The 18,533-nt window shown below is 45.3% G+C and overlaps 1 protein-coding gene across 1 annotated transcript in view; it reads right to left on the bottom strand.

Annotated features, from left to right (window-relative positions):
- Positions 1 to 1,565: 1,565 nt before the first annotated feature.
- Positions 1,566 to 18,533, bottom strand: part of LOC116989093 (disintegrin and metalloproteinase domain-containing protein 12-like) — a 66,801-nt gene continuing 49,833 nt past the window's right edge. The window contains exons 11-12 of the mRNA XM_033046303.1: positions 7,812 to 8,001; positions 1,566 to 1,655 (exon numbers count right to left, since the gene is read on the bottom strand). Of these exons, the coding sequence (XP_032902194.1) occupies positions 1,566 to 1,655; positions 7,812 to 8,001 (280 nt within the window). The remainder of the gene's footprint in view (positions 1,656 to 7,811; positions 8,002 to 18,533) is intronic.

Raw genomic sequence — 18,533 nt, 5'->3', positions numbered from 1 at the left:
CAGATGCTGGTTTACACCGACGATAGACACAAAATGCTGAAGTAACTCAGCAGGACAGGCAGCATCTCTGGGTAAAAGGCATGGGTGACATTTCTGGTCGAGAACTTTCTTCTTTCTGGGGAGTGTTGTAGAGCAGTGGGATCTAGGAGCGCAGAGACATAGTCCCTTGAAAGTGGTGTCACATCTCCATAAGTTCACTACTCAGCCTCCTGCACTCCAAGGAATAAAGTCCTACTTGCCCAGACTTTCCCTGCCTCTCACGCCCTTGAGTTCTTATGAAACAAAAGAAGAGACTGTTTCCATGCTGTATGGCATGGTAACTCTAATGCAAGATTTCATCTCACATCTTTTAAATTATTTAATCTCACATTTTTTAAATTATTTTTTCTGTTCTGCCTCATACTGTGTCATATTCTAGTTTTGCTCACTCATTTAATATCACACTTTACAGACACTGGGTAAAATACTCTGTGCGTGTACCCGATCTATGCCCTTCATACACCTCTATAAAATTAACCCTCAGCCCCATGCACTCCAAGAAATAAAGTCCTAGCCTGTCCAAACTCTCCCAACAGCTCAGTCCCTGGAGTCCTGGCAACATCCTCGTGCAATGTTGTGTAACTGTGTTAAGGTGAGAGGGGAGATATTTGCAGAGGTCGGTCACAGCAAGTTTTTTTATCCAGACAGTGGTGGATGCCAGGAAGTCACTGCCAAGGGTGGTTGTAGAGGCAGATAGCATTTAAAAAGGCCTTTGATAGGCACATGGATATACAGGGAATGGGAGGGATATGGATCGTACTACCAATACTATCTGCGAATAGTTTAACCTGGCACAATGTTCAGCAGAGACATTGTTCCTGTGCTGTTCTGTTTAATGTTCTCTGTTCGTCCAGAACTCTCTGAAACTCAAGTCCATAACACCATGAAAGTGGCAACACATAGATAGAGCGGTAAAGAAGGCAGATGGTATGCTTGCTTTCATTGGTCAGGGCATTGAGTATAAGAGTCATGATGCAACCTTCTACGCCTTGGAGAATTGCGTGCATTTCTGGTCACCCCATTACAGGAAGGGTGCAGAGGAGGTTTACAGAATGATGCCTCGAACACTGTAGGTTCAGGGGAGAGCTGATAGAAGTATATATTCATGAGAGGTATAGATAGGCAATCGGAACATTTTCCCATGATGGAAAATGTAAATACTAAGGGGCAGAGCTTTCAAGTGAGAGGGACAATGTTTAAAGGTGCAGGGCAATCTTTATTCCCCAAAGGATGGCGAGTGCCTGGAACACACTACCGGCGAGATACGTCAGTGGCATTTACAGTCAGAATCACACAGCACAGAAAGCATGTCCATGCGGTCCAAGATGCCCCATCTACATCAGTCCTACCTGCCTGCGTTTGGCCTATATCCCTTTCCTATCCATGTCCCTGATCTTAAGAGGCATTTGGGCAGACACATGGATATGCATGGAACAGCGGGATATGGATTATATGCGCGCAGAGAAGAGTTGCTCTTGGCATTGTGTTCAGTACAAACAGTGTGGGTCTCAGTCTCTGTGTTGTGTTCAGTGTCGTACCCCTTTGTTGTTGCACGTGTCGTGACAGCTTTTGATATTGAACTGCGCTTCATCCTGGCACTTGCGTTCCATACAGGCCTGTGAAACAGAGAATGAAAAGTTAGCGCAGTGTTAATGGAGTGTCATTAGCTTTTACAACTGTTCATCAGGACACAAGCAGCAGCAGGCCTTTTGGCACTGAAGCTTAATCTACACTAACCAATTGTTAACACTAACCAATTGTTCAAGCGCTTTTGTTTGCAACATGCGCCTTTATTTAGTTCAACAAAGAAACTGACAAGTTACTAAAGAACACTAACTATATTCGGGTTGAGACTCTTCTTCAGACTACTGAGCTAGGGTACTGTCAGATTCACATCTACCCCATTGTGGACATTGAACTTTGTCTGTGGAACTGATGCGCTACAACTATATTCTGCACTCTGTATCTCCCCCTTTGTTCTACCAATGAGTTTGACCTGATAGTATTGATCTATAATATTTAATGATCTAATTGAATAGCATACAAAACCAAGCTTTCACCATCCTTGGTACATGTGATAATAATAAACTTAAATCTTCCTATCAACATAATCACTCACTTCAACTGCTTTCCCAAAGATTACGTGTGGTATTGCTCCTCTCTACAGTGGGACTGGGTATATACTTGTTCAAAATGATCTCTAGAATACAGTTCATAGTGTCATAAAACAAGGAAACAAGCCCTTTGACCCATCTTTCCAATGCCAACCAAGATGCCCCGTCTACACTAGACTCACCTGCCCACATTTGGCCCATATCCTCCTAAACCTCTCCTGTTCGTGTGCCTGTCGAAAAGTATTTTAAATGTTGTTATAGTACCTGCACCAGTCCAAGGCCTGCTCAACCTCTCCCTATATATCTGGCCCTCAAGTACTGACAACATCCTTGTAAATCTTCTCTGCACCCATTCCAGCTTGACAACATCTTTCCTGTAACATGGTGTCCAAAACTGAACACAATACTCCAAATGTGGCCTCACCAATGCCTGTACAACTGTAACACAACCTCCCAACATCTATACTCTACTCTGACTGATGACGCCCAATATGCCAAAAGCTTTCTTGACCACCCTATCTACCTGTGATGCCACTTTCAGGGAACTATGTACCTGCACGCTAGATCCCTATGTTCTACAACACTCCCCATAGCCCTGCCGTTCAATGTGTAGGTCCTGCCTAGGTTAGACCTCCTAAAATGCAACAGCTCACACTTATATATTTAAATCCATGATGGCAGGGCTCTTGTGTATTACAAGACGTTGATGAGACCACATTTGAAGTATTGCATTCATTTTTGTTCACCATGCTGCAGGAAAGATGTTGTAAAGCGAAAGGGAAAGATTGAGCAGGCTAGGACTTTATTCCTTGGAGCGTAGGAGGATGAGGGATGATCTTATAGAGGTGAATATGGTCATGAGGTGAATAGAAGGTTAGATGCACAGTCTTTTACCTTGGGTAGTGGAATCAAGAACCAGACGACAGGTTTAAGATGAGAGGATAAAGATTTAGAAATGGAAACATGGCCTTCAGCCCAACTTGCCCATGCTGACCAAGATGCCCCATCTGCACTGGCCCCACCTGCCTGTATTTGGCTCATACCACTTTCAATCCTTCCTATCCATATACCGATCCAAATGTCTTTTAAATGTTATAGACAATAGGTGCAGTGGTGGCTATTCGGCCCTTCGAGCCAGCACCGTCATTCACTGTGTTTATTGGCTGATCATCCACAATCAGTACCCTCTTCCTGCCTTCTCCCCATATCCCTTGACTCCGCTATCTTTAAGAGCCCTATCTAACTCTATCTTGAAAGCCTCGAGAGAATTGGCCTCCACTGCCTTCTGAGGCAGAGAATTCCACAGATTCACAACTCTCTGTGTGAAAAAGATTTTCCTCATCCATTGTTGTGATAATGTAGGCCTCAAAGGTTGCTCTTAGATTCCTATTATATCTGAAGTAGGGTATCTTAGTTGACATGGGCAAGTTGACCAAAGGGCCTGTTTCCATGCTGTGACACCTAGCACAGATGTTAGACTCATTGGCCTGTTGTTCCCAGCCTTTTCCTTGCTGACCTTCCTAAATAGAGGCACAACATTAGCCATCCCGTAGTTTTCCAGTACTTCACCATTTCTAATAATGATTCATATCTCAGCCAAAGCCCCTGCAATTTCTTTTCTCTAGCCTTCCACAATGTCCTTGGATATATCTGATCAGGCCCGGGAGATTTATCTACCTTCATACAGATTGGTATGTCCAGCACATTCTTAACCATAATACAGATCCTCCTCAAGACATGTGTGTAAGAGAGAACTGCAGATGCTGGTTTAAATCGAAGGTCGACACAAAATGCTGGAGTAATTCAGCAGGCGAGGCAGCATCTAAGGAGAGAAGGAATGGGTGATGTTTTGGGTCGAGACCCTTCTTCAGACTGATGTCAGGGGAGGAGGCGGGACAGAGATAGAATGTAGGCAGAGAGGCAGAGGTTCACTTGCATCACCTCCTACCTCATCAACTGTATCCGCTGTTCCACAACTTCTCTACATCGGCGAGACCAAGCGTAGGCTCGGCGATCGTTTCACTGAACACCTCTGCTCAGTCTCTTAACCTACCTGATCTCCTGGTGACTCAGCACTTCAACTCCCCCTCACGTTCCCAATCTGATCTTTCTGTCCTGGGCCTCCATTGTCAAAGTGAGGCCCAGCGCAAATTGGAGGAACAGCACCTCATATTTCGCTCGGGTAGTTTACACCCCAGCAGTATGAACATTGACTTCTCTAACTTCAGATAGCCCTTGCTTTCTCTCTCCCTCCCCTTCCCCTTCTCAGTTCTCCCACTAGTCTTAATGCCTCTACCTACATTCTATCTTTGTCTCGCCCCCTCCCTTGACATCAGTCTGAAGAAGGGTCTTGACCTGAAAAGTCGCCCATTCCTTTTCTCTTGAGATGCTGCCTGACCCGCTGAGTTACTCCAGCATTTTGTCTTGACCTGTCCTCAGTCTCTTGGTCCTTCATGGTAAAATTAGAGGAGAAATATTTGTTGAAGGACCTTGCTCATCTCCTGCGGCTCCACACAGACCTTTCCACTTTGGTTTTGGAACAGGCCCTATAGTCTCTCTCTGGTTATCCTATTTCCTTAATGTACATAAACCTCTTTGGATTTTCCTTAATATTATCTGCCAGAGTTATATCCTGCCCCCTTTTTGGCCTCCTGATTTCCTTCTTAAATCTGTGCCCTAAACTCCTCGAGGGATACTCTTGATCCCATGTGTAGGAAGGAACTGCAGATGCTGGATAGACACAAAATGCTGGAATAACTTAGCAGGACAGGCAGCATCTCAGGAGAGAAGGAATGTGTGACTTTTCGGGGCAAGTCCCTTCTAGTTGAAGAATAGTCTCGACCCGAAACGTCGCCCATTCCTTCTCTCCAGAGATGCTGCCTGTACCGCTGAGTTATTCCAGCATTCCAGGTCGATCTTTAAACCAGTATCTGCAGTTCTTTCTTACAATGCAGATGCTGTTTCAGACCCTACTTCAGGGTCTCGACCTGAAGCGTCCTGAATTTGAGGAAGGACATCCTTGTGATTGGGGCAGTGCAGTGTAGGTTCACAAGATTGATCCCTGGGATGGCGGGACTGTCATATGAGGAAAGATTGAAAAGACTAGGCTTGTATTCACTGGAGTTTAGAAGGATGAGGGAGGTATCTTATAGAAACATATTAAATTATAAAAGGACTGGACAAGCTAGATGCAGGAGAAATGTTCCCAATGTTGGGCGAGTCCAGAACCAGGGGCCACAGTCTTAGAATAAAGGGGAGGTCATTTAAGACAGGTGAGAAAAAACGTTTTCACCCAGAGAGTTGTGAATTTGTGGAATTCCCTGCCACAGAGGGCAGTGGAGGCCAAATCACTGGATGGATTTCAGAGAGAGTTAGATAGAGCTCTAGGGGCTAGTGGAGTCAAGAGATATGGGGAGAAGGCAGGCACGGGTTATTGATTGGGGATGATCAGCCATGATCACAATGAATGGCGGTGCTGGCTTGAAGTGCCGAATGACCTCCTCCTGCACCTATTTTCTATGTTTCTATTCCATTTCTCCAGAGATGCTCTCTGACCCACTGAGTTAGTCCAACTTTTTGCGTCTTTTGTCTTCATCCCAGTTGCCCCCATCTGCCCCATATTGGTGTCTGAACAGGTACACAAGGTTTATTCCCGGGATGGCAGGACTGCCATATGCTGAGAGAATGGAGCGGCTGGGCTTGTATACTCTGGAGTTTAGAAGGATGAGAGGCATTCTTATTGAAACATATAAGATTATTAAGCGTTTGGACACGCTAGAGGCAGGAAACATGTTCCCGATGTTGGGGTAGTCCAGAACCAGGGGCCACAGTTTAAGAATAAGGGGTAAGCCATTTAGAATGGAGATGAGGAAACACTTTTTCACACAGAGAGTTGTGAGTGTGTGGAATTCTCTACCTCAGAGGGCGGTGGAGGCCGATTCTCTGGATACTTTAAAGAGAGAGCTAGATAGGGCTCTTAAGGATAACAGAGTCAGGGGATACAGGGAGAAGGCAGGTACGGGGTACTGATTGGGGATGATCAGCCATTATCACATTTGATGGCGGTGCTGGTACGAAGGGCCGAATGGCCTACTCCTGCACCTATTGTCTATTGTCATATTTAGAATTTTAATTTGTGGGCCTGCCCTGTCTTTATCATAATCATAATCATACTTTATTAGCCAAGGTACTGATTCTGGATGATCAGCCATGATCATATTGAATGGTGGTGCTGGCTCAAAGGGCTGAATGGCCCACTCCTGCACCTATTTTCTATGTTTCCCAAGTTGCTGGAGTAACTCAGCGGGACTAGCAGCGTTTCTGGATAGAGGAATGGGTGACGTTTCGGATGGAGACCCTTCATCAGACTGTAGAAGGGTCTCAACCCGAAATGTCACTCATTCCTTCTATCCAGAGATGCTGCCTGACCCGCTGAGTTACCCCAGCATTTTGTGCATCTTCGGTTTAAACCAGCATCTGCAGTTCCTTCTTACACATTAAGTGTAACTTTCTCTCCCCAGTATTCCCTGAGGTAAACTTCCACTCATTGTTAACCATCCACTCCCCTCAGTAATTGAACGATTTTATTTCTAACAGTTAGTTCCCACTTCCACACGAGATTGATCCCTGGGATGGCGGGACTGTCATATGAGGAAAGATTGAAAAGATTAGGATTGTATTCACTGGAGTTTAGAAGGATGAGGGGGTTCTTATAGAAACATACAAATTATAAAAGGACTGGGCAAGCTAGATGCAGGAAAAATGTTCCCAATGTTGGGCGAGTCCAGAACCAGGGGTCACAGTCTTAGAATAAAGGGGAGGTCATTTAAGACTGAGGTGAGAAAAAACGTTTTCACCCAGAGAGTTGTGAATTTGTGGAATTCCCTGCCACAGATGGCAGTGGAGGCCAAATCACTGGATGGATTTAAGAGAGAGTTAGATAGAGCTCTAGGGGCGAGTGGAGTCAAGGGATATGGGGAGAAGGCATGCACGGGTTATTGATTGGGGATGATCAGCCATGATCACAATGAATGCTGGCTTGAAGGGCCGAATGGGCTCCTCCTGCACCTATTTTCTATGTTTCCACAGAAAACTCAGTGAGCTGAAATTCTGTGTCTCTTTCCACAGATGTTGCTTGATTAGATGAATATCGCCAGCATTTGGAAACTGGGAGTGTAAATTGGGAGCAATGTCACAGAGATTTACAAAAATATCCCTGGATATATTTCTGACCCATTAGCCCAAATCATCCATGCTGACAATAAATAAGAATATGCGGAGTGGGGATGGGATGCAGTCTAATGGGCCTGTCCCACTTAGGCGATTATTTAGGCAACAACAGGTGACTAGTTTGTCGCCACATGTTTGCCGGTGGTCGCCGGGAGTCGTCTCCTCAGTCGCGCAAAAGTCGCAGTGTCTTTCTGGTCGCTGCTAAATTTCAACATGTTGAAACATTTTCGACACCAATGAGCATAGCTTGACTTCTCCTGACGTGGGTGCTGACGTAGGTTGGCGCCAGGATGACGTAGGTTGTCGCCGGTTTTTCGGCGACCTGCTATGACTATGGCAGTTGCCGGCAGTTGCCTAAAAATATCGCCAAGTGGGACAGACCCATTAGACTATGGACAGAAAACTTTAACAATATCCATTTTTGGTTACCTTGTTCGGTGCACACTTGGTGCCTTCTAGTATTAAATTCGGATTACTGGCATCACTTAAGAAAGAATGTGCTGTGCGGCAGACAATGGTTCCACCTTTAGTCATAAGGCTGTTGGTTACCACTTTTGTGTTGAATCCCAGATTTGAAACTGATCCACCCTGACACTGGAGTTTTCCACACAATATATTTCTGTAGGGCAGACAAACAATTTAGATTTCTACTCCAGAAACTTGGCAAATACACAAATGAAAACAGAAATTGTGTTGCTGCAGAACAATCTGTTGGGTGAAGACGGCGTTCGCAGCAAGCTGCCTTCATTGCCAAGAGTATTGAGTACAGGAAAAGACACACAGTGCTGGAGTAACTCGGTAGGTCAGGCAGGATCTCTGGAGAACATGGATCGGAGGGTTTTAACTAGATTGGCTAGGGGATGGGATCTCGCGTAGGATGTGAGAGGCTAGATATTGATATGGGGGGTGGTGTGGGAAAGGTTAGCGGACAGACTAGGCAGGTGAAAGGCAGAGAGAGAAGAAAGAGGATTGGTTTAAACTGCTCGCATTTTCATGCAAGGGGCTTGACGGGTAAGGCAGATGAGCTCAGAGCGTGGTTAGGTACGAGCGACTGGGACGTTGCAGTCATGACTGAATCCTGGTTAAGGGAGGGGCAGGACTGGCAGATCAATGTTCCAGGGTACTGGAGCCTCGCAGGTGTGAGGGAAAAAGAGGAAGGGGGGTTGTATTGTTGGTTAAGGAGGATGTCACGGCTGTGTTCAGAGGTGACATTATGGAAGTTCGTCTAATGAGGCTATATGGGTGGAGCTGAGGAACAAGAAAGGGATGATCACCTTGTTGGGGGTGTACTACAGACCCCCGAATAGTCAATGGGAATTAGAAGAACAAATGTGCCGGGAGATTGCAGACAGCTGCAGGTCAAATAAGGTTGTTGTAGTAGGGGATTTCAACTTTCCCAATATACACTGGGAAAATCATAGCGTGAAGGGTTTAGATGGGGTGCAATTCCTCAAACGTGCTCAGGAGAGTTTTCTTAAACAGTATGTAGAGGCCCCCACACGTGAGAGGGCAACGCTGGATCTAGTGTTGGGAAATTGGGAAGGACAAGTTAATGAAGTGTGTGTGGTGGAGCCTTTTGGGACAAGTGACCACAGTTCGATTAGGTTTAAGATAGTTATGGATCGGGACGGAGAGGGTCCACGTGTTAAAATGCTCAACTGGGGTAAGGCCAACTTTGAGGGTATGAGAGAAGGTCTCGCTCAAGTTGACTGGAGCAGGTTATTAGAGGGGAAAGAAACATTGGCAAAGTGGGATGTTTTTAAAAGTGTACTGAAGAGAGCTCAGGATCTGTACGTCCCCGTTAGAGTGAAGGGCAAAGCAGGCAAATGGAAGGAAGCTTGGCTGACGAGGGAAATTGAGACGTTAGTCAAAAACAAGAAGGATGCATGGGACAGGTATAGGCAGCTGGGATCATGCATTCCCTGAAGGAGTTTCAGGAGCTAAGGAGTAAACTAAAAAAGGAAATCAGAAGGGCAAAAGGGGGCCAGGAGATTGCTCTGGTGGGTACATAAGGGGGAAAAGGATAACTGGAGATAGAGTGGGACCTCTCAGGAATAAACGCGGTCACCTCTATGTGGAGCCACAGGAGATGGGCAAGGTCCTCAATGAGTATTTCTCTGCTGTATTTACCGAGGAGAAAGACAGTAGAACAGAGGAAATTGGAGCAGTTACTGGAAGTGCCTTGAGAGCAGTCAGGGTTACCGTCGAGGAAGTACTGAAGGTACTGTCGTGTTTGAAGGTAGACGAACCTCCAGGGCCTGATCAGATATATCCAAGGACATTGCGGGAAACTAGAGAGGAAATAGCGGGAGCCCTGGTTGAAATTTATGAGTCAGTTATTAAAGATGGGATAGCAGAACATTTGGAAAGTGGTGAAATCATTGGACAAAGTCAGCATGGATTTACGAAAGATAAATCATGTCTGACGAATCTTATAGAATTTTTCGAGGATGTAACTAGTAGAGTGGATAAGGGAGAACCAGTGGATGTGTTATATCTGGACTTTCAGAAGGCTTTTGACAAGGTCCCACATAAGAGATTAGTATACAAACTTAAAGCACACGGTATTGGGGGTTCAGTATTGACGTGGATAGAGAACATGGCTGGCAAACAGGAAGCAAAGAGTAGTAGTAAACGGGTCCTTTTCATAATGGCAGGCAGTGACTAGTGGGGTACCGCAAGGCTCAGTGCTGGGACCCCAGCTATTTACAATATATATTAATGATTTGGACGAGGGAATTGAATGCAACATCTCCAAGTTTGTGGATGACACTAAGCTGGGGGGCAGTGTTAGCTGTGAGGAGGATGCTAGGAGGCTGCAAGGTGACTTGGATAGGCTGAGTGAGTGGGCAAATGTATGGCAGATGCAGTATAATGTGGATAAATGTGAGGTTATCCACATTGGTGCAAAAACAGGAAAGCAGACTATCATCTAAATGGTGGCCGATTAGGGAAAGAGGAGATGCAACGAGACCTGGGTGTCATGGTACACCAGTCATTGAAAGTAGGCATGCAGGTGCAGCAGGCAGTGAACAAAGTGAATGGTATGTTAGCATTCATAGCAAAATGATTTGAGTATAGGAGCAGGGAGGTTCTACTGCAGTTGTACAGGGTCTTGGTGAGACCACACCTGGAGTATTGCGTACAGTTTTGGTCTCCAAATCTGAGGAAGGACATTATTTCCATAGAGGGAGTACAGAGAAGGTTTACCAGACTGATTCCTGGGATGTCAGGACTTTCATATGAAGAAAGACTGGATAGACTTGGCTTGTACTCGCTAGAATTTAGGAGATTGAGGGGGGATCTTATAGAAACTTACAAAATTCTTAAGGGGTTGGACAGGCTAGATGCAGGAAGATTGTTCCCGATGTTGGGGAAGTCCAGGACAAGAGGTCACAGCTTAAGGATAGAGGGGAAATCCTTTAAGACCGAGATGAGAAAACATTTTTCACACAGAGACTGGTGAATCTCTGGAACTCTCTGCCACAGAAGGTAGTTGAGGCCAGTTCATTGGCTATATTTAAGAGGGAGTTACAGTGGCTTGCAAAAGTATTCATACCCCTTGAACATTTCCACATTTTGTCACGTTACGACCACAAACGTAAATGTTTTTTATTGGGATTTTATGTGATAGATTAAAACAAAGTCGTGCATAATTGTGAAGTGGAAGGAAAATGATACATGGTTTTCAAATTTTTTTACAAATAAAAAACTGAAAAGTGTGGCGTGCAAAAGTATTCAGCCCCCTGAGTCAATACTTTGTAGAACCACCTTTCACTGCAATTACAGCTGCAAGTCTTTTGGGGTATGTCTCTATCAGCTTTGCACATCTAGAGACTGAAATTTTTGCCCATTCTTCTTTGCAAAATAGCTCAAGCTCAGTCAGATTGGATGGAGAGCGTCTGTGAACAGCAATTTTCAAGTCTTGCTAGAGATTCTCAATTGGATTTAGGTCTGGACTTTGACTGGGCCATTCTAACACATGAATATGCTTTGGTCTAAACCATTCCATTGTAGCTCTGGCTGTATGTTTAGCGTCGTTGTCCTGCTGGAAGGAGAACCTCCACCCCAGTCTCAAGTCTTTTGCAGACTTTAACAGGTTTTCTTCCAAGATTGCCCTGTATTTGGCTCCATCCATCTTCCCATCAACTCTGACCAGCTTCCCTGTCCCTGCTGAAGAAAAGCATGATGCTGCCACCACCATGTTTCACAGTGGGGATAGTGTGTTCAGGGTGATGTGTAGTGTTAGTTTTCCGCCACACATAGCATTTTGCATTTAGGCCAAAAACTTCAATTTTGGTCTCATCTGACCAGAGCACTTTCCTCCACATGTTTGCTGTGTCCCCCACATGGCTTGTGGCAAACTGCAAACGGGACTTCTTATGGCTTTTTTTCAACAATGGCTTTCTTCTTGCCACTCCTTCATAAGGGCCCGATTTGTGGAGTGCACGACTAATAGTTGTCCTGTGGACAGATTCTCCCACCTGAGCTGTGGATCTCTGTAGCTCTTCTAGAGTTACCATGGGCCTCTTGGCTGCTTCTCTGATCAATGCTCTCCTTGCCCGGCCTGTCAGTTTATGTGGACGGCCATGTCTTGGTAGGTTTGCAGTTGTGCCATACTCTTTCCATTTTCGGATGATGGATTGAACAGTGCTCCGTGAGATGTTCAAAGCTTGGGATATTTTTTATAACCTAACCCTGCTTTAAACTTCTCCACAACTTTATCCCTGACCTGTCTGTGTGTTCCTTGGGCTTCATGATGCTGTTTGTTCACTAATGTTCTCTAACAAACCTCTAAGGCCTTCACAGAACAGCTGTATTTATACTGAGATTAGATTACACACAAGTGGACTCTATTTACTAATTAGGTGACTTCTGAAGGCAATTGGTTGCACTGGATTTTATTTAGGGGTATCAGAGTAAAGGGGGCTGAATACTTTTGCACGCCACACTTTTCAGTTTTTTATTTGTTAAAAAATTTGAAAACCATGTATCATTTTCCTTCCACTTCACAATTATGCGCCACTTTGTGTTGGTCTATCACATAAAATCCCAATAAAATACATTTATGTTTGTGGTTGTAACGTGACAAAATGTGGAAAAGTTCAAGGGGTATGAATACTTTTGCAAGCCACTATAGATGTGGCCCTTGTGGCAAAAGGGATCAGGGGGTATGGAGAGAAGGCAGGTACGGGATACTGAGTTGGATAATCAGCCATAATCATATTGAAGGCTCGAAGGGCCGAATTGCCTACTCCTGCACCTATTTTCTATGTATCTATCTATGTCCTTAAATACAGGAGAGGTGCCGAATGACGAGGGTGGAAAATGTTGTGCCTCTTTTCAAGAAGGGCTGCAGGGAAAATGCTGGGATCTATAGGCCGGTGAGCTTAACATCTGTAGTTGGTAAATTACTGGAGAGTAGATTATGAGGAATAGGATATGCAGGCATTTGGATGGGCAAGTGATAAGGGACAGTCAGCATGGTTTTGTACGCGGGAGGTCGTGTCTCACAAATCTGATTGAGTTTTTTGAAGACGTTACCATAAGATTGATGAGGGCAGAGCTGTAGATGTTGTGTACATGGACTTCAGTAAGGCGTTCGACAAGGTGCCGCATGGTAGGCTGCTCTAGAAGGTTAGATCGCATGGGATCCAAGGAGAGATATCTGAATGGATAGCAAATTGGCTCCATGGAAGGAAGCAGAGGGTGATGGTGGAAGGTTGCTTCTCGGACTGGAGGCCTGTGACTAGTGTTGTGCCTCAGGGTTCGGTGCTGGGCCCGTTACTGTTTGTTATCCACATCAATGATTTGGATGAGAATATACAGGGCAAGATTAGCAAGTTTGCTGATGATACAAAAGTTAGTGGTTTTGCAGATAGTGAAGATGGTTGTGAAAGTTTGCAACAGGATCTGGATCGATTGGCCAGGTGGGCGGAGGAATGATTCATGGTATTTAATACAGAGAAGTGTGAGGTGTTGCATTTTGGGACGTCGAACATGGGCAGGACCTACACAGTAAATGGTAGGCCTCTGGGGAGTATTGTAGAGCAGAGGGATCTAGGAGTACAGGTGCATGGTTCCTTGAAGGTAGATAAGGTCGTCACAAAGGCTTTTGGCATTTTGGCCTTCAACAGTCAGAGTATTGAGTATAGAAGTTGGGAGGTCATGTTGCAGTTGTACAAGACGTTGGTGAGACCGCATTTAGAATATTGTGTTCAGTTCTGGGCACCATATTATCGAAAAGATATTGTCAAGCTTGAAAGGGTTCAGAAAAGATTTACGAGGATGTTGCCAGGACTATAGGGAGAGGTTGAGTAGGCTGGGCCTCTATTCAATGGAGTGCAGGAGGATGAGGGGGGTCTTATAGAGGTGTACAAAATCATGAAAGGAATAGATAACACAGACTCTTGCTCAGAGTAGGGGAATCGAGGACCAGAGGACATAGGTTCAAGGTGTAGTTTAAAAAATTTAATAGGAATCCGAGGGGTATCTTTTTCACACAAAGGGTGGTGGGTGTATGGAACAAGCTGTCAGAGGAGGTAGTTGAGGCTGGGACAATCCCATCATTTAAAAAAAACAGTTAGACAGGTACATGGATAGGACAGGTTTGGAGGGATATGGGCCAAGCGCAGGCAAGTGGGACTAGTGTAGCTGGGACATTGTTGGGCGGTGTGGGCGAGTTGGGCCGAAGAGCCTGTTTCCACACTGTACCACTCTGACTATGGATATGTGATGTTTTGGGTCAGAACCCTTCTGTATATTGGCCATAGCTGATTTACAACTGATTCATCTTCGTAAAGTTATGATGTTAGGAACTGAAATAGAAATTATAAATAAAAATGTAGAGCTAGGGTTAGGATTAGGGTTAGGGTCAGGGTCAGGGTTAGGGTTAGGCATTTTCCTCTCAGTGGAAGAGGGTTAGGGTTAGGGCAGGGGTCGGCAACCTATGGCCCACGGGCCAGATCCTGCCCGTAACCCGAAAACATCCAGCCCGCAGGCGACTTTTTTTTCTGAGGACTTCGGTGACGGAGCCGGCGCTATGGGGGTGCTGAAGGTGGCCCTGAGCCGAGCTGAGCAGCAGGCGGCAAGAGAGGGGGTCAGTCAGTCGGTCGGGCTGTCGGCTGGCCGGTGGGTGCTGTGAAGGGTCGGTCGGGTGGCCGGCGGGTGCTGTGAGAGGTCGGTCGGGCTGTCGGCCGGCCAGTGTTGCAGCGAGCGAGCGGGCGGACAGTCGGAGCTGGCGCTATGGGGGTGCTGCAGGTGTCTCCTCTCCACCATTTCCAATATTGATCGCCAGTGGGGGGGGGGGGGGGGATTTCTGTTGCGCTTGTATGGGTGTTGCGGGCCGAAGGTACTGGTTTCCAGAGGGCTAGTATAGATATTGCGGGCCGAATGAATTCTTGGGCTGGCAGCCAACTGTGGAAACGATTTTAAAAGCCAAGCCAAAGCAAACAATTGGGCAGCAGCCCCCGACAGCCAAAATTCATTATGTGAACACAAACTTTGTTTAAAAGGCGAGGCAAACAATTGGGCAGCAGCCACCCGACAACCAAAATTTATTTTGTGAACACAAAGTTGTTAAAAAGGCAAGGCAAACAATTGGGCAGCAGCCACATTACAGCCGCATCAAGGGGACTCACCGTGGAGTAGATGTGCGTTCAGTGTTATTCGCAGCTCAGAGAGCCGTGACCCTCTCGCTTCCTGGGTCTGGCAGAGACTGATTGAGGGACTACACTTCCGGGTTTTATAGTCCCTCCCCCCTGCCGCCAGCGGGGGCAGCAGGAGAGAATGGCGAAGTTTTTAAAAACATTAATATCTCTCTGATTTTTTATCAATGGGAAAAATCCTCCAGTCCCGAAAGGCGGAGGGTGGCTCTGAGCGAGGTGGCCAAAAGTGACAGCCCTAGGTGGCGGCGTTCTCTCGGAAATCGCAGCACAATGGGCCAAAAGCGGTTAAGATCAAACTTTTAGTAATATTGATAATGGTCTCCACAGGGCTTGTATGGACATTGTGGGCCAAATGGATTCTTCGGGTGGCAGCTCATTCAGGTTCAATTTCCTACCACTTCAAGCATGGTGCAAGGCCATCGAATTCAAGTGCAGTTTCCAACCACTTCAAGCAGGGTGCAAGGCCACCAAATTCAATTGCAGTTTCATACCATTTCAAGGAGGGTGCAAGGCCACCAAAGTCAAATGTAGTTTCATACCATTTCATGCAGAGCAACGACACCACATTCAAATGCAGTTTCATACCAATTCATGCAGGGTGCAAGGCCACCACATTCAAATGCAGTTTCATACTATTTCAACAGGGTGAAACCACCATAAAGCCACACAAAATACCACTTTCACAGTTCAGTAGACATTCAGTGTGTTCAGTTGATTCACAGCTCAGACAGAGTCGTGACCTCTCCATCCCCCATCATGCAGAGACTGAGCCACACCTACACTTCCGGATTTTATAATCCCTCCCCCTCCCACGGAAAAGGTGTGGCCTTCATAGCGTGATTGACAGGAGAGATATTCTCAACATTTTTTAAACACTAAAACACTTTTGTTTTTCATTTATGGGAAGAATCCTCTGCACCTGATGAGCGGAGGGGGACTGAGTAAGATGGCCAAAAATCACAGCCGTGAATGGTAGCGTTTTATTTATTTTTTTTTAATTTTAAATTTATTTATAGAGCACTTTAAAAACAACGACTGTTGCAACAAAGTGCTGTACATGACTAATCATAAACATAAAACAAAACAATAAAAACATTAAAAGACAGTAAAAACAATAGAAACACTAAAACAGGAGCAAAGTCTCATGCAGGGTCGAAAGCCAAGGAATAGAAAAGGGTTTTAAGACTAGTTTTGAAAATGGACAGTGAAGGGGCCTGTCTAATGTGCAAAGGTAGAGTGTTCCATGATGTCGGAGCAGCAACAGAGAAGGCTCTATCCCTCTGAGCTTCCGCTTAGACCTCGGTACCTCCAGGAGCAGCTGATCAGCTGACCTGAGGCACCGAGCAGGAGCGTAGGGATGAAGCAGCTCAGAGAGGTAAGGCGGGGCGAGACCATTTAAAGATTTAAAAACAAATAAAAGAAACTGAAAATGAACTCTAAAGTACACCGGGAGCCAGTGGAGGGAGGCCAGAATAGGCGTTATGTGCTCCCTCTTACGTGTTCCAGTTAAAAGGCGAGCAGCAGCATTCTGAACCAACTGGAGACGTGCAAGGGAAGATTGGCAAACTCCAAAATAAAGTGCGTTACAGTAATCCAGCCGAGATGTAATTAAGGCATGGATCACTGTTTCAAAATGCTGCCGTTCAAGAATGGGCTTCACCTTTACCAGCTGCCTTAAATGAAAGAAGCTGGACTTAACTACCGCGCCTATTTGACGATCTAATTTAAAATCACTGTCCATTTTAAAACCCAAGTTTAAAACTGTTGGCTTCACATACAGTGCCAAGGGACCCAAGTCAACAGGGGGAGGTTCACGGGAGCCATTGGGACCAAACATTATCACTTCTGTTTTATTTTCATTAAAATTTAAAAAGTTTAGGGCCATCCAGGATTTAATGTCATCAAGACATAAAATGAAAATCAATATAGTGCAAACAGGAAGTTGTCAACTTTTGACAAACAACCATTTGCAGGCAGTGCCTTTTCACTTCAACCCAACCGCCCCCCAAGCAACCATTTGCAGGCAGTGCCTTATTACTTCAACCGAACCGCCCTAAGCAACCATTTGCAGGCAGTGCCTTTTTACTTCAAACCAACCATATTTCATTTTCAAACCACATTAAGGGCACTCAAAGTTGAGGGAACATGTGTTCAGTGTTATTCAGAGCTCAGAGAAACATGACCCTCTGGCTTCCTCCATCTTGCAGAGACTGAGTGAGGCACACCACTTCCTGGTTTTATAGTCCCTCCCCCTCCCTCCAGCAGGGACAGCAGAGAGAATGGCAAGTTATTTAAAAACATTAATATCTCTCTGATTTTTAATCGATGGGAAAAATCCTCTGGTCCAGGAAGGCGGAGGGGGGCTCTGAGCGAGGTAGCAAAAATGACGGCCGTACGTGGCGGCGTTCTCTCGGAAATCACACCACAGCGAGACAAAAGCGGTCAAGATCAGACTTTTAGTAATATAGAGATAATTGGTATAATATAAAATTGGTATATTATATATGGTTTAAATAGACCTCTGCACGGAATTAGGCTCCCCATAAAGTAATATGAGAATTAAGCACTAAATGGCGCTGTTACTTTTTCGATTTAATTTTCTAATTAGCTTAATTAATTAATGTGCAAATTTTGACACTGACGAGTTATGAATTCCTTCTCAATTATATTTTATCTAACAAATTTCAAGTAGATACCAGACGCGTCACGAAAGTTAAATTCTAGACACATTTTCTTTCGATGCTCGGCCCACGGCCTAACACTAATATTTAAAAGGCATTTGGACGGATACATGGATAGGAAGGGTTGAGATAAATATGGGCCACATGGAACAAGTCCAGTATGCCTAGTGTGCAGGGTGGACTTATTCGTGGATAAATTATGATGGATTGATAAAATAATTTTCCAGTTTTATTTGAAAACAAAATATAGAAATGACTGTTAGACAATAGACAATAGGTGCAGGAGTAGATCATCCACAATCAGTACCCCGTTCCTGCCTTCTCCCCATATCCCCTGACTCCGCTATTTTTAAGAGCCCTATCTAGCTCTCTCTTGAAAACATCCAGAGAACCTGCCTCCACCACCCTCTGAGGCAGAGATTTCCACAGACTCACCACTCTCTGTGTGAAAAAGTGTTTCCTCGTCTCCGTTCTAAATGGCTTACTCCTTATTCTTAAACTGTGGCCCCTGGTTCAGGACTCCCCCAACATCGGGAACATGTTTCCTGCCTCTAGCGTGTCCAAGCCCTTAACAATCTTATGCGTTTCAATGAGAAACCCTCTCATCCTTCTAAAGTCGAGAGTGTACAAGCCCAGCTGCTCCATTCTCTCAGAATATGACAGTTCTGCCATCCCGGGAATTAACCTTGTAAACCTACGATGCACTCCCTCAATAGCAAGAATGTCCTTTCTTAAATTACGGGACCAAAACTGCAAACAATACTCCAGGTGTGGCTAAAGGCCAACATGGACTTCCGGCGGCG

This window comes from Amblyraja radiata, chromosome 1, assembly GCF_010909765.2.
Source record: "Amblyraja radiata isolate CabotCenter1 chromosome 1, sAmbRad1.1.pri, whole genome shotgun sequence".
Classification (NCBI taxonomy): Eukaryota; Metazoa; Chordata; class Chondrichthyes; order Rajiformes; family Rajidae; genus Amblyraja; species Amblyraja radiata.
This window is presented reverse-complemented; position numbering and strand designations above follow the sequence as displayed.